General features: G+C 44.1%; 1 protein-coding gene across 7 annotated transcripts in view; it reads right to left on the bottom strand.

The window, feature by feature from the left end:
• Positions 1-26,032, bottom strand: part of LOC144772708 (uncharacterized) — a 1,708,106-nt gene that overhangs the window by 402,815 nt on the left and 1,279,259 nt on the right. For all 7 annotated transcript variants that reach the window (XM_078657210.1, XM_078657211.1, XM_078657206.1 and 4 more), the window contains one exon: positions 15,636-15,677. In XM_078657210.1, the coding sequence (XP_078513336.1) occupies positions 15,636-15,677 (42 nt within the window). The remainder of the gene's footprint in view (positions 1-15,635; positions 15,678-26,032) is intronic.

The raw sequence follows: 26,032 nt of genomic DNA, 5'->3' as shown, positions 1-26,032 counted from the left end.
CCTATGCCATCAAGCCACAAATTTAACATCACGCTGTTCCCATTAGACTATTTCTACAGGAACCTGGCAGGAAGACAAATTACTACACATAACTTCCAACATCCAAGAGCGGCTTTTATAAAGTACCCTAATGTTGTACCCATCTGTCCCCCTTTACTCCCCAATCTATATGACAACTTCCTGGTCCCAACTTCTAACAGATTTCAGTTGTTCAACTCACTTGAGGAGAACGACTGACTGGCTGATTTATCTTTGACCCAACATTCTGGTAGCAATGAATTGGGTGATATACTAACATTGGAAAAGGAGTCGGGTAATGAAAGTTGTGTAAAAACTATAACTGAGCCACATCTATTATTGCCAAATAATGTGCTATGTATAGGCAATGTTACAGATAATGTTATAAATGACAATATAACTGCAACAATTGTTAATGTTAATGCTAGTTCGATTGTAAGGCAGGAAGCATCACTTTTGTCTAATAATCCCGAACGTACAGGTACGAGTTGCGTTGACTCCCTTATAATTGTTACTTGGAATATAGCGGGAATCGCTTCGAAATTATGTACCCCGTTCTGGGATAACTTCATCACATGTGGTTATGATATTATTTGTCTACAAGAGACATGGCATACAGAACTAATAGAAGTTGAAGGCTATACCTCCCATAGCGTGGCAGCAGTAGCTTCCAAGGCTGGTAGAGCTAAGGGTGGTCTGCTGACTTTGGTTTCAACTAAACTAACGGAATTTAATGCTGGGGGGCACACTGTAGTTTGCCAGCATGCATCTGTATTGCGACTAATACATAGTCATGGCAGGGATTTAATCATTGTAAATTTTTATAATAATATTGTGGGCCCTAAACGAGATAAGATTGTCCCCGAGGTTGAATGTGCTATTGAAGCTGCAATTACTCTCACCAAGAACAACTTTGTAATACTGTGGACAGGCGACTTTAACATCCAAGCCTGTAGACATGCCCGGAAGGGAATTTGTGGTCACCACGAGGATTATGCAGGGGGTGAAAGCGTTTACGTTAATCATTTCCCGCACAGCAATTATGGAAGCGCATTGAATAACTCAATAGCCAAATTTAATCTGGAACTACTTGAATGTACAAAAAACAAAAATAATGAAACGTGCCCAACATTTAGGGGTAGAGATGCCCATTCTAATATTGATCATATTTTATTGTCTAGTGGTTTGATTTTTTTCTAATGTTTGGGTAACAGAGCAGCCTGTGAGTGATCACAACAGCATTTCAGTGGAGCTAATGGGCTGGGGCCCAAAAACTGTTGTGCACGGTAGATCTGTCCATGGGATTTCTGCTATGAGACCAAATGGTACGAGAATCAAATGGGCTAAAATTGATCCTGACAAGTTAACGAAGGATGTTATTTGTAAATGCACCAGAGAGGTTGAATATTGTCTTGCACCTAATGTGATAGCATCAGCCGTTCTCTCTAATTTCACGAGAATTACATGTACAGTTGAAAATACATTGTTAAGAAGAAATAGTAGGAATAAAAGAAAAAAAACTGTCTGGTTTGACAAACATTGTGCTAAGACTCTGAAAAGGTTGAAAAGTGTACTTGATGTTAAACCCAGAGATAAATAAACAGTTAGAGAAGAGCGTATCAATTACAAAATGGCCTTGTCAACTAGGAAAAGGGAGTTACAGAATGATGCCTGGAACAAACTTGATATGGCCGTTGCAACTAAAAACCATAAATTGTTCTGGAAAACTATAAATGGCCCATTTTTAAAGAATGAAAATATTCCCGAGGTCAGTTCCCATGTTAGCTGTCTTGCATGGATTGCACACTTTTCTGAGATTTTTAACTCTGATTTTAATCCAGATGGGTCTACTTTATGTTTTAAATGGAAGAAAATGCAGTGGTTTTTAACATTAAATGAAGTGACAGATGCAATTAAAAACAGTAAGGGGGGTAAAGCACCTGGGCCCGATGGGGTACCCATGGACTTCTATAAACATGAAATTTCACTATGGGCCCCAATCCTGACTCGCTATTTTAATGCAGCGGTGGAAGGTAATTTACCAGTGACATGGGGCCAATCAATCATTATACCCCTCTACAAAAAAGGATCCAGGTCAGAGGCAAGGAATTATCGGCCAATCTCACTTCTGGACTCGACAGTTAAAATCCTTAGTCGAGCCCTATTAGTGAGACTGGAAGCCTGGGCCGAGGAGAATAACATCTTGTCCCCTGTGCAGTACGGGTTTCGTAGGGGAATAGGAACAATGGAGCAGTGCGTGAACCTGGAACTCATAGTCGGCAAGTATACCAAAGCTAAACCTGGTAATCTTTACCTATGCTTTGCTAACTTGAGTTCCGCGTTCGATCTGGTGGAACACGCATTGCTCTGGCCCACACTACTGGCAATGGGCGCCCCTACTGAAATTATCCATCTGCTCGCCCGCTTGTATAATAATCTAACAAGCAAAGTAAGGTTTGGAACAGATGGTGAGTGCACCCCTTTCTTTGATGTCAAGAGAGGCATCCGTCAAGGATGCGTACTCGCCCCCCTACTATTTTCCCTATTTATCAACCATGTTGATACAACTTTAAGAATGACCCATGCAGACGCACCAACTATAAAAGGTAACCCTATCCCAGTCCTTTTATACGCGGACGACGCGGTCCTCCTCTCTAGGACTCATAATGGACTGCAATACCTAATTAATCAATTCCACGGATTTATAGAAAACAGGAAATTGAAAATTAATAAAGGGAAGACGGTTACCATGGTGTGTGGTAAGAAACAAAGAAAACACAAGCCTTTTTTCTTAGAAGGGGGAGATTAGAAACTGTTAATAGTTTCTGTTATCTAGGTATTACCTTCTCAGGAGACGGGAAATGGATTAATGAACAAAGAAGTGTTCTTTTTAAAATGGCCAGGAATACTAACTGTATTTTTAGATTTGCTGCGAAACCAGGGGATCGCAGAATTCCTGAAATGCTGACCCTTTTTAACGCCAGATGCATTTCGTCAGCCATATATGGGGCTGGAGTTTGGGGGTACGATGCACAGAGTGCTAAAACTGTTCAGGGGAAGGAAAATGTGTTTTTAAAAAGATTAATCAGTGCCCCAGCTACGGCTTCAACAGAGTTATTACACAAGGAATTAGACCTGTATTATGTTAATGATCTAATTGCTCTCCGCCCTCTGTCCTTATGGCGTTCAATATGGGCAAAGGAGGAGACAAAGTTTACACAGGACATAATAACTGACTGTATTAATCTTGATCATCGATCAAAAATTCCTTGGCTGAACCATATACATTATTGGTATAAAACATTGTATGGTCTGGACATTTTTAAAGATTTTAAAATGGATCCTATTTTATCAAAACGGGAGCTGAAGGCCTCTTTTTTTAAATATTCAGCAGAGACTAGAGTGGAAAAATATAATAAACAAAGTACATTCAATCTCTACCAACAATATAATATCAACGTAGGTTTCCAATTTTATCTTGTAATAGTTAATATTCCCTCCCATCGATTTGTGTTAACCCGTCTCAGTTTAGGAATTGTACATCATCTTGTGGCTTTCCCTGTGCCTAAACAACCTGGAACTTGTCTGTGCCCATGTGATGGCAAATCAAAACAGAGCGTGTGTCACTTTATGCTATCTTGCACTTTTTATACTTCTTTTAGGAAATATTATTTGAAACCCATCTTTTTAAAATATGATACGCATCATTTACAAACAGCAATGAAACTAGTGTTTAATCTAGAGTCCCCGGATGTATGCTTTTATGTGGCCAGTTATATTTTAAAATGTATTTCTGCTAGAAAATCAATTATTACATGAACTTTACAAGCTGCTAAATGTATTATGCACTTTATAACAGGATGTTGTTGACATCATGTATTATCATGCTAATTTGCACACATATGTTTGTGGAGTAATTGCTGCTATGGTATAATATCCATTGTTGGAATGATCCAGCACTTGCACTTTTGTCATAGTTATTCCTTGTGAATAGCCTGATCAGACGCTGTTATCTGCATATTGCACTTTAGGAAGGATGTTGCAGAATTCTCTTTAGAAATTGTCAATCTGTACATACATTAATAGAGAGATGATACTTAGCACTTTAACTGCATATTTGCACATTATCAAAGGTCGTATAATTATTAATATTACAGTTAAATGTATTTTCCTAAATGACCTTATGATTTTGTACTATTAGTGTTGCTAAATGTCTATATTTTAAGCGCCATCCTGTTACATGTTCCTTCTTTTCTCCATAGCTTGTTTCAGTATTGTGTAAAATTCTATGTCTGTTGCTATATGGTTGTGTTATTTTACAAACCGAATAAAGCATCTTTGAATTTGAATTTGAGTCTCTGAGACTCTCAAGAGCCCAACCATCCAAATATCAATTTGTGCCATTAATATCTCAAAAACTACTTAAAGGACTTACACCAAATCACAAAAAGCACAATCTGCAGACCAAAATTTTGCTTCCTGTCGAACTCAGTCCTAGGATGCTTGTTTCCAGTCCAGGGAGGACCTGGCTTGGCAGTTCAGGCTGGCCTGTTCCCATGAGGCACAGGGTCAAGACTGATTTGCATATGGCCAGGTCTAAACTGGGGTGGCATAGTGAGCAAAAGAAATATGGATTTAATCCAGATCTCTTGATTGGGGGGGGTACATTTTTTGATTTATTCTGCATTCCTTCCATTAATTGGGTGTCTTTATTTTTTTTTTACAGGGACGGTGGGCAGGAAAGAATTCGAATACCCCCCTAGAGTGAGCTGTAAGGCTCCTGCCAGGTGCAAGAATAAGGTTTCCTCCTGCCCATGCTCTTGCAGGAAGGAACCAAAGAATTGCTCCCACCCAGCATGAGTAGAGAGAAAAGTTGCTTCTGTGAGGTGGGAGCAATGCCAACTCCCCCCGCACATGGGATGGGTGCTGGCATAGGAGCTGGCAGGGCTGCGGATCCAGGGACCTCCCGTCCTAGCCCCCAAGTTAAAAAAATATTGAGGGGTGTCTCAGGTATGCGCCAAGGCACCCTGTGTCAAAAAATAGTAATATAAAGTGTTGAGAGCTCCTGGGCGACCTCATGAAATAGGGCTGCTTGCTGAGAGCTGGCGAGGCACCTAGGTCTCCCTCCTTGACTCCAAATATAAAATCAAGGTTGTTAGTGTGCTGGGTGGGACTGGAACACTCCAAAAAATATAAAAATAAATAAAAACAAAAGGAAACAATAGGAAATGAGCATCCGGAGCCGCTCATTCATTATTCGCTGCTCCTAGCAACAAGTGCCACATGGGCTAATTTTTGTATGTTTTTCTGCTGTTGCGCACCCCCCCCCCTCCCAATCCAGGCAGAGGGACCATCAGCATGTTTGCAAGTGTTGTGGCAGGCTGCAGGGAATGCAGAAGACCCCCAGAAATACTTTTAAAAAAATTAACCCTATGTTTCCTAGTACCTATAGTATATGACCCAGGAAAAGACTCTGATTTTTAAGAATTCTCTGAGCTGATGCTTTTGCTTTTTAGCTTCGGAATGCTTGGAGCCCTTTTGGTTGGTTATTATTGTTGCCTCATGTGGCACGTGAAATCTAAAAGAAAGACAGACACATTTAATTTTTTTTGACAATAAATGTTTTATTGATGTTTTTATTGACAAAATCATACATTTAAACAAAGACTAACAATTCACTGAAAAGAACAAATGTTAAAGTGTCCTTACAGTTAGAAGGAATTGACAGTTAAAAGATACAATTTCAAACTACAAAAAACACTGCAATTCACCAGTTATAGTTATCTCAAGTAACTATAACTTGCACGCTCACCATGCACTGCTGGGTACCTCCCATAGTACATCCCTCATGACATGTTCTATGACATTGTTGATAAAAATACTACAGCATCTGGAATAACATAATTGATGACAACACTGTGCATGGCAGGGGTGCATGTTACAGTTACTTTAGGGTACAAGTTATGATTACTGGAGGTAACTTTAACTGATGAAATGTTAGTGTTTTTTTAATATTAAAATGGCATGTTTTAACTGACATTTTCACCTAACTATAACATCTCTTTAACATTTGTTTTTTTCAGTGCATACCCCCAGGCAGTGCTAACAGGCCACTTGCTTGCCACTCGTTTTATCTGCAGTGTGCCACATTCCGAGTGGTTCACTCCTCTAAACCAGCCAACCGTTCAGGAATCCGATTGTTCATACTGTATCAATGTTTTCACATTTCAAGATGACAACACTTTGGCTCTAAATGCGCCAGACATGCAGGAACTTTAACACAATGATAGACTGTGCACACTACCACTGTAAGATGCTCACTGCTATGTTCGTTCCTTTATTGCAAGTATATGTTATTCCTGTTTAGAAAGCAGCATGTTTTCTTTTTTCTGCTAATATGCATTTAATGTATTTTCTATAGTTGTTGAGTGCATGTGTGTTTTATTGGCATGGTTTCAGTGTGTGAATGCAAGAACGAGTCAGAATGAGTCGGTGCATGGACCAGTGAATACGTAAGTGAAAACCGGTGTGACAGAGTGCATTTTTGATGACCTATTGTAATTGAAGTTGTATGTATAAAGCGCTTACTACCCCAGACAAGCTGTCAAAGCATTTTTTGGTGATTAGTCGTGTGCTCTCAGAAAACAAAATACATGCATCTACCCCAAATTCTTTTTGATAGATTATGATGATAACAGTTAGGTGTGATCATTAGTGGGAGCTATGTGGTTTCAGGTGAATGGCTGTTGTAAATATAGAATGTTAGTGCTCTTGTTGCTTTTTAGAAAACTGTAGTGAAGCAGCAGTATAACAATGGAGAATCAAGTGATGGGCTGCTGCTGCTATTAAGTACAGGTTTTGCGCATCAGACCTGATCCTTATTCACACATGACTGAGGAAGATCATGTGAACTTATAGAAAATGTATCGTAATTTTAGCTTCTGGAACACCTTTCACAACCACAATGAGAAAATCATGAGAGAGAACAGGTACATCAAATCTTTCTTTGAATCATGCTGAATTAAATTCCAGGAGAGGATCAGCATTTTTCACACACTAAAATGTCCTTAGAAAACATCTCAACTTCAAGATGTGTATGGTACCACCAGCAAACAATTTATATTTGTGACTGAAATATATTATCATTCTTCCTATGTGTTTCTTTTTTGGACCCTCAAAAGCAGTCTTTTGCTACAATATATTTCAATGGGGAACATGTCCCCGAGTCTGTAATGGCTGCCATGTTGTGGCCAACCAATAAAAAAAGGGTCCCATAGCGCTTCCTCCATCATATGACCCTGGGATCATGGTGTGCTCACCTGACCCCACAAATTTGTTTTTAATTTATTTGCAGAATGCAGGAACCATGTCCTTCAAACCTGTAACGCTGCCACGCCAAACTGTTCATATTGTTGCCAGCCAATCAGGATTAAAATTAAATTGACCAGTCAGAGCATATCTGGACATTAGCAGTGCAGATATACTTAACGGTTGAAGGGCTTCATGCTCAACCCCATGCCCTATTTAAATGTTATTTCTTTTTTTTGAATGGTGGAGAGTCCATTCCCAACAATGACATGAAAGTTGTTCTCATTCATGACATTATTGGTATTGCCATTGAATGTTTACGAATGTAGTTTCTGTATGTCTTGCAATATTATGAGTGTCAGATATCACTGTCTGTCTGACTTCGCTGTCCTCTATGTGATCCTTGTCAGTGTACGTGTGGATATTGCTACCTCCCAGAGGTATGCAAGGATTACAAGTCCTGGTGCACTCCATTTGCCAGGATTTGAACCTACAGTGGACGCATTAGTCCACTAAGTAACCAGACCCTGGCTAATAATATAAATTGTGTAAATAAGATATTGTTTGTGTTATATATTAGGTGTCAGTTGTTGTATTTGAAGGGTTAAAGGGTGGGTACTTAATGAAATATAATTAATTTGTTAGTCGTTAATTATTATTTGTTGAATTATTCAAGTAAGTAAATTATTAAATTACCATTTTTTTAAATACAAATATTAGGTGCAGGTTGTTTGTTTTCTAAGGATAATGGTTGGGAAGAAAATTAAATATAACTAAATGTCAATCAGATAATTATTACTAATTTTTTAATTGATAATTAGGTATGTAAAATGTGTAAAAAGTATAATTTCCTAAATATATTTTAGGTGTGTTTTTTGTAGTTTGTATAGGTATATGGTAGGGATTTACTAAAGTAATAAAACATTTAGCCCCTTCCGTGCTCATGACGAGCTGAGCTCGTCATGAGTTGCGCCGCTCGCATGCTCATGACGAGCTTAGCTCGTCATGTAACGCGGCTTTTGAAAAAAAGCCGCACAGCGCGAAAATAGCAGCCGCACGCATGCGGTTAAATAGTTTAAAACTTGTGTTTTTGTTGTGTTATGTGTTAATTGTGTTGGGCTGTTTTTTATTTAAAGAAATACTGTTTGATTTGTTGTTGTTATTTTGAAAATCTAGCAGCTGATTACAATTGTGGTGAACCGGCTATCGGCAGGCTGTCGGTGGCAGGTTCACCACCATTGTGAGGCCATTTCCCGCCCGCCAGATTTTGATGGCGGGCGGTGTGCTGGCGGACGGAAAGCCTGATCGCCACAGGTTCGCCAGTAGCAATCATTCAGATTGCCTGTCGGACCGCTCCACTTCCCCAGAATGGAGGGATTAGGATGGTCCCTCCCCGCCAGCCTTTCCATGGTGGTTCACCTGCCATGGAAACGCTGGTGGGGATGGACATTGGGGACCCAAAGCGAGCCCCCATTCATCCCTAGGCCATTCCTTTGGGAGTTGGGGGATAACCCTGTACCAAGTGACAGGCACTGCATGGTGCCTGCCACGTAGTACAGGGATATGTAAAACATCCCTTTTTTACCTTGCAGCGGGTGCTGCAGTCAGCAGCACCCGCCGCAATGAAAAACATGTATAATGCGACTACCACAGAGGGGGTCGCATTGTAATATGGGCTGTGGGACCCCCAACACTATGTCTGGCAGTCCCCCTCTTCGTTAGGATGTGGGATGTGTGTCCGCCCGCCAGTTTGGTATTTTATTTATAATTGTTATATTTGAATTAATGTATAATGAGTATTAACATATGTAATTTGTTTATTTTTAAACATTTTGTTATTTAATGTTTTTAAAATCTTTAATTATTTTTACTGTGTGTGTAATGTTACATAAAGTGTAGTGGCAATAGTATAATTTACCCCACCGCAATCTAACACTTTCCCTACTGTTACACTGACTGGAGTTGGAATAGTAAATTTAACCTCTCCGCAATCCAACACTTTCCCTACTGTTGTAATGTGTGGAGTGGGACTAGTAAATGTAACTCCTGCACAATCTGATACTTTCCCTACTGTTGCACTGACTCAAGTGGGAATAGTAATTTTTACCCCCCTTTAATTCAAAACTTTATCTACTTTTTCACTTATTTGAGTGGGAATAGTAAATGTTACCCCTCCACAATCCAACACTTTGCCTAATGTAGCACTTTGACCCTTGTGCAATTCATCGCTGTACCTACTATTGAATGTATTGTAGTGGGAAAAGTAACTAGTACTTTTCCTGAGTTTAATTTTCTTTGTACTATTTAAAAAAAAAAAAATTGAAGTGGCTATAATATATGTCTTGTTTGGGGAATATCATAGTTTAGTTTTTATTAATTAAATGCACATTATTATGTTTTGTGTAGGTACAATTATAATATTTGTAATTGGTAATGTTTTTTAATATGTAATATATATGTAGTAAAATTACATTTTTTACATTTTTTATTTGTAAAAAACGATATTCTTTTTAAATACTTTGTGTTATTGAGTGTATATATATATATATATATATATACAGTTAGTTTCTTTGTCTTGCAACGTTAGTAAAGTGCTATTTTTTACTTTACATCATGCACTGAACTACACACACCAGTCGCCATCTGATACACCTAGATCAGTTTCTTTATAACTGGAAGTCGCACCTCTATGTGAATTGCATACTTCTATTATATACCACGCCATTTCACAGAGATTGCCTCAGCTGCCGACAGACTCACACTTGTGAACATATGTTGCATTTAACATTTTCATTGTCATAACATGCCGCCTTTATTCATTTACCTCGCTTCTTTAAAACGTTTAGCGAAGTCTCGGTGGAGACAGGCATTCACTAGTGGTCTCATGCTCTAAGACAGGAAACCTGCAACAGTCTTACTTATCTTTACACATCGGGATTAGTAGATTCCTAGGAGCCTCGTCAACCAGCACATCTTTCTTGTGGCCATCACTGGCTCTGAAACATGTGCCCAGTACTTATAGTCTCTTTACTATGTTTAGTAACCCCCCCACCCGCCCGTAATGCCAGCCGCGACTGCATGAATGTATGTGAATTAGTGTTGTGTGCTTTGAATGGGTGTGTGCATGGGTATGTGGTAGCGAATGATGGGTGTATGTGTCCGTGCTTGTGAATGAATGGGTGTGAGTGCACATGTAGATGGGTGGGAGTGAGAATGTGTGTGTGGGTGCTTGCGAGGGATGGGAGGAAGGGAGTGTGCTTGTGCGTGCCCGCCTCACTACTCGTCGACATTACGAGACGCCACTGGCAGGGGCCCTCTGCATAAAATATTTTTTAAAACACGTTAAAAAGGAAATTACAAGCAATATGTGTGTGATATTGTTAAGTAGATGATGTTTGCAAAATGTTGTTGGGTAATGCCAACCCTGAGGAACCCCCCCCCCAAGCAACTATCGAAAGACATTCGAAGCACAATAGAAAATGACTGAATAGACTAAGAAACAGCTAATTTCTAGATCTTCTATAGCTATGTATGAGTATGTGTATGTGCCTATGAATGTGTATGTTGTGTGCTCTGCGTGTGTAGTGTGCGATTACATGAGCTCTTGCCAAAAACCTAAAGCTGACAGCTGACAGGCAAAAACCATGGGCCTCCTTGTACAAATTTACTAAGCATCATTTCCAGCACTCAAATCCAAGTAATGAACACTTTAATGGGAGCACTGTCTTATCATGGATGGACAAATGGTTGGCATAAAGATCTAGTAACTCTCACTGTCTCTGACCTGATGCAGTAGTAATCACAACACTCTCCACAATGCTATTGTTTTCAATTATCAAGAATGGGGGGTTTCTAAACGAACACCATCAAAATGTTCATACCATATCAAGCCTCCACTCAGCAGTGGCGGCTCCTCTATACGGGCGCTTTGGCGCCACCCTCCTGCTTTCTCGCAGTGCGAGAAGGCAGAAACACCAACGGTAATAACTACCATTTATTTCTGCCTTCTCGCACGGCGAGAAAGCTGAAGTTTCTGGTTGGGAGTGGGCGGTGTTTCTCGAGGGCAGGGGGGAGTGGCTTGCCCACTGTTGTGCATACTAACTGTTTGGGTGGCCTCGAATAACAGTGGGCAAGCCACTCCCCCCTGCCCTCGAGAAACACCACCCACTCTCCATGTTCTCTCTGTATGTTCCAGCATACAGAGAGAAAATGACCCGGGTGGAGCAGCGGCCTCACCAATCACAACGCTGCCATTGCAGCGTTGTGATTGGTGGAGGGGAGGGAGGCTGCCTGCAGGCTACCTAGTGACGAGCTGCAGAATTCAAAAAGCAGGACGGCAGGAGTAGGGATTCTCCGGGACGGTAAGTTTAACTTTTATTTTATTATATTTTTCCCTTAAACCCCTCCCGCCTCCCCCTAATCCCCTCCACGGCACGACAACCCCATTTCCACCCCCCCACCCACCCGTCATGCCAGCCGCGACTGCATGAATGTATGTGAATTAGTGCTGTGTGCTTTGAATGGGTGTGTGCATGGGTATGTGCTAGTGAATGATGGGTGTATGTGTGCGCGTTTGTGAATGAATGGGTGTGAGTGCACATGTAGATGTGTGGGAGTGAGCATGTGTGTGTGGGTGCTTGCGAGGGATGTGAGGAAGGGAGTGTGCTTGTGCGTGCCCGCCCCACTACTCGTCGACATTATGAGCCACCACTGCCACTCAGCACAAATACTTTTTTTGATTCTCTCTGCAGTAGATATTTCACAAACCTAGAAACAATTAGCATTTGAAACACAGACCCTTGCTCTTAAAACCTCTCAGTTCTGAACTGGTGGCCAGATAGTTAGGTAGGCTCTAAACATTAAAATCACAGGTACAAAAGAAAGTAAGGGGTTAAGTTTGTTCACTTTTTAACAGTCTCCAAATCAGTTTCATCTCTTAAATTACAAAAGACTTTGTTGAAGGTCTTCCAATTGCTAAGATCACACTCCTGAATTTGTCATGACAGCAACCATTCCTTAAGGCCAACTGCTCAATTTCCATTCCTGGAGGTGCAGTATTTAAGTTTAGATCCTCATCTTTTTTTTCTGCTACTGAGAAACAAGATCCTACACTGGGAATTTAGGGAAGTGCAGATGATGAGTTCTGGCAATGAAGGATTGGGAGATGTCAAGGTCATATCTACTTGGTAATCAGGAACAATGCATAGTGCACTGGGAAGTTAGACTCAACTGTAAACACATTCCTTTGCCAGCTTTCAGAGGAACTTCTCTGATACACATTAAGTGCATTGCTAAATAGTATGTGAGGATAAGAGGTTTAAATGAGGAGTCCACCATAAGGCAGAAAAGGTTTATTATAATTTTGGATACAGTCCCCTGTTCGTGGTCGGAACAAGTCTGCTGAGGGTTTCTGTTTGCATTTTCTTCTTCCCCAAGGGCAGGCTACCAAGATGCCCATTTCATAATTCAATATCCAAACCAGTGTATCCCTGTTGCTGTATTCCTGATATCAGTGTAATTATTAGTAACTTTGCCAGAGGCAGCTGGGAAATGCAGAATATCTGGAACCTTGATAAATAGAGAACAATATCCCTAGAAGAATTCAAAATATGCAGAAAACTGGTTATGAGTGAAAATTGTGGAGCACTATTACTTTAACAAGAATTGTCCCCCCCCCTTAAACTCTGTACCAACTATGATTTGAAGGTACAGTGGGACCATAAGAAAATAATTCTTTGAGTATGGTGAACACCCAAGATTGCACAACAAGGTGCATTTGCCCAGGAGCTTTATTTCCTGCTAGAACACATCTCATTTAAAACACCAGACATACAGGATGGGGAAACATGGAAGCTCTCACTACTTAGGTGAAATTGTACAAGGGTGTATCCTAGTAGAACCATTCTTGCTGAACCAGAAATAATGCAGGTGGCAAAAATACATGGTACTAAAATGTCTTGTAGGTGATTGACAGTAGTCAGCAAAGTAAAAAAGACTAAGGGACTAATTACGATGTTGGTCGGAAACTAAACTGCCCAACTCCTTGTCGGATTCTGTTTTCACCGACTCGCTGTTGGCGGTACCTCCTGACCGATTACGATGTTTCTGAACACAGTTCGGTCAGACTCCCATTGACTTCAATTGGGGCCTGTGTTTCGACCGACAACACAGGCTCCCATTGAAAAAAGTGGTGGTTGCGGAAAACCTTGCTACCTGTCTCAGGTACCCCATGGTGCCTTCCACACTGTGCATTGTTGTAAAGAGGGTTCACATGGGTACCCCCACCACCCCACCCGGGGGCCTCCGGGTGAAGGGGGCATACTAAAGGCCCCCAAAGTCAGTTGCTGACAGCTGTTCCGTGTCTGACAGAAAGGCCGTCCAGATCCAACATCATAATATGTTGGTCGGAAACGCGGTCCTTAGAGCTGTACTATTCAGCTCCGACTGACTCAGAGTCCCCTAATTCCAGATGGAACTGAGTCGGAAAGAATGAACAGTTACCTTCAATCATAATCAGTCAGTCAGAAATGTTTTCGAGTCAGTCGGAAACATGTGTTCTAACTCGGGTTAGGAAAATCTGAATGCTGTACAGAGCCTTTCCGAACGACATCATATAGAGGCCCCTAATAAAGGCCTAGCGCTAGTGCAGAATCTGCCTGGAATACTTTTCTTGCTGTCATGCTAACCGACTGGTGGTCCGTCGGGGGAGAGGTTAGAGTCGTGGTCTCACTCAGATGCCATCTTGCCCCGCCAGCACACTAACTGCAAACGCGAAATTGTGAGTGTGACAAGAATGTTTTTGACCCACATAATTTTTATTCTGGATATTAATAACATTGATTCTTATTTATTGGAATGATACACTGATGTCACAAACATCAAAGGAACTACAGTTCCTGAGTAGCTATATGCCAAGGAAGCTGTGCTATTGGCCGGTACAGCAAGAGACACTGGGAGGATGTTTCAATGGACAGTACAAAGTCTCATGTTTTCCTTTGGTCCAATTTCATCTGCTGATATTTGCACATGTTCGTGTGATTGTATCTAATCAGAATTTACTGCCTTTCACCTTTTTTGCACTTTTTAGATAAGGTTTACTAGATGGTGATTAATGCATAGATTAAAAATCTATAAGTTTAAGCAATGCCCCGATACTTTATGATTTTAACACCGGCTTTCTGATGAATTTGTATGTTGTGCTGTAGGTGTTTTTTTATGTCAGTAGTTTGTTGTTGTTGATCTGTTATTTTAATTATTTTTAAATATATTTTGTGTTATCATTATTGTACTTTTTATATGTGCCTGTGGCACTCATATTAGAGCTTCTTGAACTCACCTTAGTTTTTCACTGAAAGACAACAGGGGCTCAGTATTGGTCTGTCCTGGCTGGAAGACTTCTGTCAAGACACTAGATTTGATAGCTAAGGTGGACAGCTGGAAGTTGAGAACTTTGGTCACCCTCCGCATAACTATGGCAAAGAAGGCATTTCTTCAGTGGTAGGACATGGGGATGAGATGAGGTTGGGACCTGGTAGGGTTGGCCAATTTCATCACCCCATTGTAGTCATTAGCAGAGTCTGTCCCTACAAAGAATGTAGCTTGGTATCGTCGTCTGGTGGACCAGAAAGAAAGGAACTGAGGTCAGTGCATGGGAATGGTGCCTCTATGGGCCCCACATGTCAATTCCAGAGCGGAACGGCATCAGTGTGGCGACGCAAGGTGCAACCTACTGGCACAAAAAAGTACTGTTTGAAAGTTGCCGGATCTAGTCTGATGCCGGGGAATATTCAAAAGGTGAGAAATCTGTAAGTGTAAGTCTCTATAAATAACACATAGATATTGCTGTACGGGCACAGTGTCTAGCAGAGAGGGTTGTCCTTAAGTATGAATACCAGGAAGGACATCAAGGACCGACCCAACATCTAAAACTTTACAAATGGTCACAAGTTTCTTGAAAGCATCATGTATACCTGGTGTCCAATGTGCAAATAAGAATTTTCGTAACAAGTGCTTTGGTCATTGACTTGATTAATGTAGTTTCAATATTAGTCAGTTTTATGCCACATTCATATTTTTTTTGCATTATATTACTTTTTGCAAGACTGTGACCTGATAGTCACATGATCTTTGTCCCCATGTGTGAACGAAACTGCTACTTAATGTCAAATAATACCACTTTAAAAATGGCTTGACTGCAACATACAAATGGAACTTGCATTAAAAAACTTGAAAAATGAAATACAATTAATACGATTATCCAATATTACTTTGATAATGCTCTCTACAACTTATTTTGACAAAAGTCCTACCTTCTCCAGCTTCCGAAATACCAGATGTCCATAATGTGATATCTGCAATGAGAAATAAGAAGGGTTATCAGTCTGATTTTCTTTACTGCAGGTTCAGTGCTACAGGTTGGCTTTAGAAAATCTGATTCTAAGGATAGTCTGTGATTATGTCCTTACTATACTAGCATTACAAAAACATTCACAACACTAAAAAGATTAGACTATGGAGCAGAACGCTCGATATGTTTTATTTCTACAGAAAATATGCAATTCTATAGTACTGGAACTGCACTTGACTGTCAGCAATCCAGTTATATCTTCAGTGTGTTGTTTATGGATTTCGTACTGTGGAACACTAGTGGACACTTAGAGTGCCAGCATGAAATACAAAATAATGAAAAAAAGGCTCTGAAGGCCTCAATGAAAATGTCAGGTTGGACAGACTGGAAGTTTAGAATTATATCTCTTACTGTCGGGTAAGACAGGAATACCATCAGCAACTTCGAAGGAGGGCTAACTGCCTGCCCTGAGCCAAGTAAATCAACTGTACTAAAGCTATAAGGATGGCTGACACAGAGACACAGAGTTGGCTGGTCAATCAGTATCTCAACAAGTGTTTAAACTTGCGAGTTGTGTCTCAAATCTGGTTCTTTTTATTTAGGTCAAGCAAGCCCTGTAAATTAAGACTGAGTGCTTCAACATCTGAGGATGTGTGTGTGTGCCGTTCTCGCTCAACCCATAAATTCACTGAAATTCACCATGGCAATGACCATACAATCCATGCCATACCTCACACTGCCCACCATTTTTAATACACAGATTTGCTATAGATATAGAAACAAAGAAAAGAGGTATGAAGGCAACAGTATAGCAAATGGCGTAAGGTATGGTGTGTGTTGTGTATCATAACTTAGAGAATTTTATCAGTAGGTAGTTATAGTAAGACCTTGTTTCTATTCAAAAAGCATTTTTTGTTTTGCCAATTTCTTTGGCGCCTTTTGATGAATCTTTGTGAAATGTTCAAAACAAATGGACCAGTCATTTAAGCTGCAGGGTTGAAAGTTTCATGGTGATTTGTCAAGCAGGGTATGAGAAAAAGGGGGACTCCCAAATTTGTTTTCTAGATGTTAATTTTGTTATATTCCATATAGGTATCCCAATATAGGCTCAGGTAACATCATAACCTTTCACCTATACTCTCCCCTACACATCACGGTTCTTGGGAACTGCACTATTACCTACTGCACACAGTACGAGGGATTTTCGCTGGTAAAAGCCTCATACATTATGCATGAAGATTCTTGGAAACACAGCAGGACTACCTTTGGGTATATAAACATCACATATTGCTGAGACAGAGAGAGAATATCAGGATTTCCCTGCAGACACACTGACACAAGATGCTAAGGCACCTGCATGCAGAGACTCCAACTTGCAGTGGTCTAAAGCGGTGTGTCCAACTTGTGACCAAGACAGGGTCGCCCAGTCTCTCACTTCAGGTAATGGGGTTGACTTTATCCTAGAGGGATTCGTGGCTTAACACCTACATACATGCTAGGTACACTCAGGTACATCTAGTTAGGGTAGCATCGTAGGAGTACGCATTTTATTGTCATGTATTTTATATACTTGCCTGTATTTATGAGTATAGCAAAATGGTAAAATCTACTGTCCTTTTACTTTCCTAGTGCTTCTAATCATTGATATCTGTTACTGTCTAATGGTTGTTTCCGCACACCTATTTTACAGTAGAATAACGACTATTCAATAAATACTTATTGAAAAATGTCCATACCGTTTATTCTGTGTATCTCTCTGAGACTAAGTGATGATGAGTGACTGAGCGATAAGTATTGAACTGTTTCCACGGTTCTGAGGGATCTTGGTTGCAATGTTCGAGAGTTGCCAAGAACTACTCTCTCCTTATTGAGAGAAATTTCTGTTGGCACTGTGAGCTACCTGGTATACAGACCAACATACCAGGTGGCGGTGTCTGAAATCAGTCTGGACACTAAGCCCGCAGTATATGTTGTCTAAACGTGCAGATCCTGTATAGGTTTTATAGGAACTGCACAACATTTCCATAGGAAACTTTAGACACAGCTACAGCCAAAACTGATGAAGGGAATTAAACCAAATTTAGCAAAATGATAGCTCTTCGTTCACAAAGCACTCCTTTTGTTAAATGGTGTACATTAGTTCAGTAGTTCCTGAGAAAGGTAAGCATTTCTCAGAAATACAATTATCCCAGCGGAGGATCCGTGAACCCTCCTGATCTCGAGCCTGTGATTTGATTGGCTGCCAACTGTTCCAACCAGGAAGTGTTGGCAGACATCTTGTGGCAGACATCAGGTGGTCAGGAGGCAGGGAGCCAACAAGGACAGCAGGGGCCTTGGGGATCACCCTGCAGTCCACAACAATGTGGCCATGCCCCAGGGGATGGGGTCCCTGCGGCCGAAAGTGACCCGGGAGGGGCACCACTCGACTCCACTCCCTTTTTAATTTTTCTTTAAAAAGTGTCTGGGGCCCAGGGAATAGGGGCCACTGGGCTAAAATGGGCCCGGGAGGAGGGCCTCGCGGCCCCCCTCCTTTAAAACGAAAAAAAGAAGAAATGGCCAAGCCTTTAGGGAGGGGTCCCCGGGGCAGAAATTAGCCTGGGAAGGGGGGCCACATGGCCCGCTTCCCCTTTCGTTATAAAAAAAAAGAATAGAAAGGCCCAGTCCCGGGGTATAAGTTCCCCGGGGCATATATCGGACTCGCAGGGGGAGCCATGCCCAAAAGTGCAAGGGAAATGGGGGCTACACACCCCCTTTCCAGATTAAAAAAAATAGGAACCTGCAACTCGCCAGAGGCCCTGTCTTTTTCTGCACCACCCTGCAAACGCGCCTCCTGGTGCGCTCTTGGTTGGGGGATGAAGTCCCCATTTTCGCTGAGGGTCCTTAGGTGCCAACTAGCCCTCGAAGTACCTTCAGCAAGTCCCACACAGTGGGATTGCTGAGAGGTGGTCGGAGGCCACACCCCTTTTTTACACCACTCTGCGAAAACACCTCTTGGCACACTGCCAGTGCGGTGATGAGGTCCCCTTATGTCCTTTGGACCTCAGGACTAAAGTGGACGTCATCCCCCATGAAGCAGTGCACCAGGACTACCTCTCAGCAATCCAGCTGAATGGGGGTTACTGGAGATAACAGGAGGGCTAATTGAACCCCAAGGACCCTCAAGAGGCTAGGGGACTTCCTCCCCTATGACAGGAGGTGTATTTGTAGAGTGGTGGAGAAATGTGTATGGCCTGAGACCACCTCTCAGCAATCCCACTGTTTGGGGCTTACTGGAGGTAACAGGTAGGATAGTTGGCCCCTAAGGACCCTCAGCAGCAAAGGGGACTTAATCCCCCATGAAAAAAACAAGGGAAGGGATGGAGAGTATCACGGATGGATTCGTACTCCCTAGACAAGTTTACATAAACAAAGAGAATCCACCTAGTAGTGTTTGGAAGTGTTCCTCACAGTGGTGTGGAGCACTTAGTGTTTTTTAAAATACCCCTCACACACCAAAAGGACCCTTGGTGTCATGCTTCATCATAGGGGTCTCCGCACCCTTCTACGGGATGCGGCATGCTACGACCTACGACTATGTGGGAGCACTTATAATATTAGGCTATGTATGGTGCATGTGAGGGTATTTTTAAAGATAATGTGAGTGAGTGGTGGGATGAGTGAAAAGTTTAAAAAGTACCTGGCTCGTAGGACTCTGAAAAAAACTTTAATTAGGTCCCCTGGCTGGTGCTGTTAAAAGAAGTGAAGTGTGAGGTGTTGATGTCGTGATTATGTACCTCACCTCATGTGTGTGTTGACATGTTTCGGAGACCAAGCTCCTTCTTCAGCACGGAGTGCACAACTTCCCCACCTTACTCACGTATCACTATGTAAAAAACAATGCGCACGTTCAGAACTCCTGCCAGATGATTTGCCATCAGACAAATCCCAGGACCAGAGACGCAGAGCCTCTCTGTAGAGACACTGCGACCCCACTCCTCCCTGCTTGTTGACATACCACATCGCGGTAGTGTTGTCTGTCAGGACTTGAACCGACTGACCGCGAAGGGAAGGGAGGAAGGCCTTGAGCGCCAGACGTATCGCCTTCAACTCCAAAAGGTTGATGTGAAGCAACCTTTCCTCCGGAGACTAAAGACCCTTGATCTCCAGATGCCCCAGATGAGCACCCCACATAGAGTGGATGCATCCGGTATTACTGTGGCAACCGAAGGAGGAAGATGGAAAGGTTTTCCTTGAGACAGATTGCCCTCCACACTCCACCAAGACAGATCCGCCACAGCTTCTCTGGAGATCCTCACTGACTCCCTGAGATCTCCGTTGTGCTGATACCACTGCCTGCGGAGGCACCACTGGAGTGCCCTCATGTGCCAGCGTGCATGATTGCACAACAGAATGCAGGAAGCCATCAGACCGAGCAGACAAAGGACCTTCAGGACTGGAACAACCGCTCCATTGTAAAATAAAGGAATCATTTCCTGTATGTCGCGAATCCTTTGATGAGGAGGGAATGCCCTACACACAGTTGTATCCAGTACAGCACCTATGAACAGGTTGCGCTGGGAGGGCACCAGGTGAGATTTGGGTACATATATCGAAAAACCCAATCTGATCAACAACTGAGTTGTGACTTGCAGATGATGGAGCACCTTCTCTGGAGATTCTGCCTTGATTAGTCAATTGTCCAGATAAGGGAAAACTGATATCCCTGATCTTCTGATATGTGCCGCCACCACAGCCAACACCTTGGTGAAGACTCGAGGCGCGTAAGACCAAACGGAAGGACCGCAAACTGGTAATGCTGCGATCCCACCATAAAACGGAGATACTTCCTGTGCGACTTCAGGACTGGGATGTGGAAATATGCATCCTGCAAGTCGATCGACACCATCCAGTCTTCTTCCAGCAGCGCTTGAAGAACCTGCGCAAGGGTGAGCATCTTGAACTTCTCCTGCTTCAGAAAGAGGTTCAAGACCCTGAGATTCAGAATTGGACGAAGTCTGCCATCCTTCTTGGGGATCAGGAAATACCGGGAGTAGCATCCCTGTCCCCTTTCCTGCTCCGGAACCACCTCTATCACACCTTTTCTCAGCAACGCCAGGACTTCTTCCTGCAGGAGTAGCAGGTGGTCCTCTGAGCAAAACCCTTGGCAAGGAGGGTAATTCGGAGGGAACTCCGGAAAGGGAAGAGCATACCCATTCTCCACGAGATTGAGAACCCAAAGGTCCGACGTGACCGACTCCCAATCTCGTAGAAAATAGGTAAGCCGACCCCCCACAGGACCCGCATGATCCGGAATGGCGGATCTAGGGCTGCTTTGCTGTGGTTGGAGGGGGGTGGGAAGAGGAAGAGGAGGAGGAGGAGGAAGCTTGACGTCCTCGACGACAAGCTCTTTGTCTGCCCCTGTAAGATTTGTACAGCGGATTTTGCTGCTGCTGCTGCTGCTGCTGTTGAGGCTGCTTGTAGACTCGAAAGGAGGACCTTCCGAATCCCCTTTACCTTTTGGCTACAGATCCCCTGGATTGCAAACCCAAAGATCTGGCAGTAGCTCTGCTGTCCTTGAATCTCTCCAACGCAGCATCAGCCTTTTTTCTGAAAAGGCCCGAACCATCAGTGGGTAGATCCATTAAGGCAGCCTGGACATCTGCTGAAAATTCAGATGACTTCAACCAAGCGGCTCTCCTGGTGGCAACTGAAGATCCCATTACTCTCGCCACCGAGTCAGCTGTTCCAAACCCACTCTGGATGACCTGCCGAGCAGCAGCCTGAGTGTCAACAAGTACCTCATTCAAAAATTTTCTATCCTCCTCAGGAATCTTAGGAGCCAACTGTTTGACAGAATCCATTAAAGCATGGATATAACGCCCCAAGAGGCATGTAGCATTAGTTGACTTAAGAGCCATACTTGCTGAAGAAAAGGCGGCCTGTACAACCAAGCTCTCTGGCAAAGGATGCGAAGATAAAAAGTCTGGGTCACCAGGAGCCACTCTGTATCTTCTCGCAACAGCTTTTGAAACAGCAGAAGCCGTAAGAGGTCTATTCTATACCTCTAAGATTGGCTCCGTCAAAGCCTCATTGAAAGGAAGCATGGGCTCAACAACAGAGGATGGTGAATGGAGGACTTCTGTCAAAATATTTGACATGAACTCTGCAGTAGGAAGAGATACATTCAATAGATCCGCAGCCTTCCTGATGACTACATGGTATAAAGCCACATCTTTAGAAGGAGCATCAGATACAGTGGCTAATTCCCAATCAGGAGACAATTCCAGTCCACTAGCCACCCTTAAATCACCAAAGAAATCCTCTGATTCCATCTGGAATCATCGAACTCGGAGCCGGAGGACCAGGCCGTTGTTCTCGAGATCGGACCGACGCCGGTGAAGAAGGCATCGGCGTCGAAGGCTTCGGCGGCGCCAAGAAATGCCAAGGCGGAGTCAGAGCCAGCATAAATGGCATGAACGGCGCCGGAGCATAAGAATGGGGGACTCCCAGATTAAATGCCATTGGACCCATAGGACCAGCCGGTGCTCCAGAGGGGTAAAAGGCTCTTGAATAGACTTCATACATCGTGTTCAAAAACTGTGTAGGGTCTTGTCCTGGGCCCGGAAAAGGTAGGTATGAACCCACAGGCTGCTCTCGAGGAACCGGAGTCTTCTCGACCTCAACCTCGGGTTGGTGGGTCGGAGTCGTCGAGCCCTCAAGCAGTGGAGCCTCTCCCTCCTCTCGAATTGGAGATCGAGATGGAACCGGAGACGGATTCGACACCGGAGTCGGTGAATGCTCCGGGCGACTCCATAGGCGAAGCCTCACCTTCCGGATCCTGAGCATCTGGAGAAGGAGAAACTTCATCTTTACGATGTCTTCTCATTGGCGACCTTTCCAGAATGATGACGTGATCCATGTTTCCTGTTCTTGTGCTTCTTTTTAGCCGACCTGGAAGCATGCCCCTATGTCGACCTCGAGGGTGACTTCGAAACAGACCTCGACCGCCTCGACTGCGACCTCAAGCTCTTCCTGTCCTTCTTACCCTTCATCTTGGCAACCAGGAGCTTCGCCTCTCAGTAGCGAAGGGCCTTGGGATTCATCTTCCTACAGGACGGACACCCCTGGACATCATGGTCCGAGCTCAGGCACCAAACACAGTCTTCATGCGGGTCCGTGATCGACATCATCTTACCGCGTTCACCACACGGCTTGAATCCGGTCTTCTTCGATGACATATCGTTTGGATACAAGAAAACGCGAAAAACCAACAAACAGTAACAAAGTTACTATAAAGCTATAGAGGATCCCTCGAAAACCATTAGCGTCGTTGATGCGAAAAAAAGGGAACTGATGTCATCACGCCGACGTGGGTCTATTATGGAGTCGGTGACGTAAGCGGAGCCCCGCGCGATGCCGTGCTTCTGTGACGTCGTCCATGTCGGCGCGAAGCTACAAAAAGAATTTCCAAATGTTGCTGACACAGGGGGATATTCACAAGGGGAGGAATCCACTGGCAGATGTATCCATCAGAAATTCCCAAATGGTGGTGGGCATGCTCCGCCACCCAAATCGCGGTAGCTACCGCCTGGCCCCTGCGGTGTGTCACCAGCACCCCCCATCCACACAAGTGGGGTGGTGATAGCCATAGAGACATGGGAAGATGGCGGTGGGCATGCTCCGCCACCCAAATCGTGGTAGCTACCGCCTAGCCCCGGCGGTGTGTCACCAGCACACCCCATCCACACAAGTGTGGTAGTCATTGGCATGGAGAAATGCCCAAATGTCGGTGGGCATGCTCCGCCTGGCCATGGCGGTGCATCCCCACCATGGAGCATTGCCTACAGCCAATGGGAACGATGATTGCGGTGGCATGATTCAAATTTGAAAATCGCGGTATGCGTGCTCCGCCACTGCGGAGGCAGTCATTAGATGCTTTTGAATAAGGAAGACCTGGACAACCAATTGTTGCAGAATGGCACCTTTGGAACGACCCCAGGGGGCTATATATGTGTGGGAGTAAGCCTCACATTTCCACTGCTCACAGAGCCTGCTGTCAGAGACCTCTGACTTGCTGCTGCTGCCTCCAGGGACTGCTGCCTGAGACCCTCATCTGCTGCTGCCTCCAGGGACTGCTGCCTGAGACCCTCATCTGCTGCTGCCTCCAGGGACTGCTGTCTGAGACCCTCATCTGCTGCTGCCTCCAGGGACGGACTGCTGCCTGAGACCCTCATCTGCTGCTGCCTCCAGGGACTGCTGCCTGAGACCCTCATCTGCTGCTGCCACCAGGGACTGCTGCCTGAGACCCTCATTTGCTGCTTCCTCAAGAGCCTGCTGCCTAAGACCCTCATCTGCTGCTGCCTCAAGAGTCTGCTGTCTGAGACTCCTCACCACCCACTTCCACCACAGGTGTTCCATGTCCACAGGGATGACAAGGACAGAGAAGATCCGTGCCAGTCCATTCACAAGCGAGGAGCTGGAGGTTCTGGTGGACGAGGTGCTCGCACAGTACCTAAGGCTGTATGGTGCCCCAAATGTCGTGGTAAGTGATCATGAAAAGAGGTGAAGGGCAGGGGGGGCACACATGTAGCTGGACTGCTGCAGTATATGCCTGAGGGTGTGGGGTTGTGTCATGAATTGACAAACATGCTGTCTCCAAGGGGAAGGAGTGTGTCTCCTAATGTCACAGGTTTCCCTGCCAGCAGTTGTATGTCTCAGTGAAGTGTGTTACATTGTCAGCCATGCAGAGACACAGTGCGTTGGACATGCAGGTGCCAGGACAGTGTTTGCTTGGCTGAATGGCTATGTGTGCCCCTGTTCTCCGACTCAGTGTGAACACAGATGCTCTGCCAAGTGCCCGCCCACCAAGACAAGGTCACATCACTGCACTTACTGTGTCCTTACTCTTGTTCCTTCACACAGAAATCCAACTATGCACCATCTCAGCCCTGTATAATTGCACACGACCACACTTGTGTAGATCTCTATTTTGTTTGTGAGTCCATGTCCCCCAAAGTCACACACATGACATACAGATATGTTCACAGGACATGCATATTGAATGCTGCACAGCCATGCACACAGTGAGTCTACCCACAGACACAGGTCAATATGTGATGTATGTAGTGGTCAGACATACCTAGGACTGGAGATGTGTGCAAACCACAGAGGGGGTTCAGTGCTGTCATCCTGCATGTGTGTGAGATTAGCATGGACTCTGTACGCCCTCATAAATGCATGCAATCACAACAACTTAGCCCATGCAGAGTGCTCATTGGAGATGTACCCCAGGGTGGGATGGACAGAGGTTACTTTTGGGAATGAGTCTGTGTCTTACTACTGTACTGATAGATGTTGGTACATGACACTGTGTCACTGATCATTTCCCCCTCTTGTCTCCCATGCCTGCAGCTCAAGGTACACCAGCGTTAGGCCGTGTGGAGGGTCATTACAGCAAAGGTGTGAGCTCTGGGGATGTCTAACCGACGACCTACCCACTGCCACAAGAGGTGGGACATCATCAGCCGACTGGCAAAGAACGTTTCAGAGACGACCTTGGGGCTGCTCCTTCGCACAGGGCGGTTGGCCCGGCGCAGCATGACACCACTGATGGGCTGCATCTTGGCAGTGACTCATCCTGAGCCTGATGCACGTCTGAAGGAGCATTCGTAGCAAGGCAGGGGTGAGTATTTGGGGAGGGTGTTTTTGGCTGAGAGCGGATGCATGTGTACAGGGCCTGTGGCAGCTGTGGCATATGTGATTTTTGTGGGCTGGTGCAGTGCTGTGTCATGTAAGTGGGTGCTGGGATGGGTGCCAGTGTCATGCATTAGCCCAAACTGTTCTTACAAAGGTGATCCTCCCTGTTGTGCATTCCAATGGCCGTATGTGTCATGATCTTCATGGTTATTCAGCATTGGGATGGTCTGGCGAATCTAGTTTGGAGTGAGCAGCAGTGTCCACTATCTGAGTGTGACCACATCTATGCTTACATTGCATGCACCATGAATGTTGAGGCCCACACATCTGACAACAATGTGCCCCAGAGTACAACATGGTATTTGGCGTGGGCTATTTGTCATTGTGAACTGTCATGCTGCAATAGGTGTGTGTGTTGTCCCCTCCTGTTCCCTGAAGGTCTGTCAGTGGCAACAAGTGGTGTGCCCACATCATATCCCTAGGTGTAGGCAGCGCACATTGTGTTTCTGGGAGACTTAAGCCACGAGCAGGCTGTTGTGCTGTGTGGGCTTGGTATTGCTCAGTCATGGCAGATGATCAGGGTTAGACGCACTGTTGTGGTCTATGTAGTGAGTTGCTGCAATGTGATTGCAGAGTGTGGTGTGCAACAGGTAGATTTGTGAAACATTTTTACTGCATTGATTG

This window comes from Lissotriton helveticus, chromosome 8, assembly GCF_964261635.1.
Source record: "Lissotriton helveticus chromosome 8, aLisHel1.1, whole genome shotgun sequence".
Classification (NCBI taxonomy): domain Eukaryota; kingdom Metazoa; phylum Chordata; class Amphibia; order Caudata; family Salamandridae; genus Lissotriton; species Lissotriton helveticus.
Note: the sequence above shows the minus strand (reverse complement) of the source record. Positions and strands in the feature narration are given on the sequence as shown.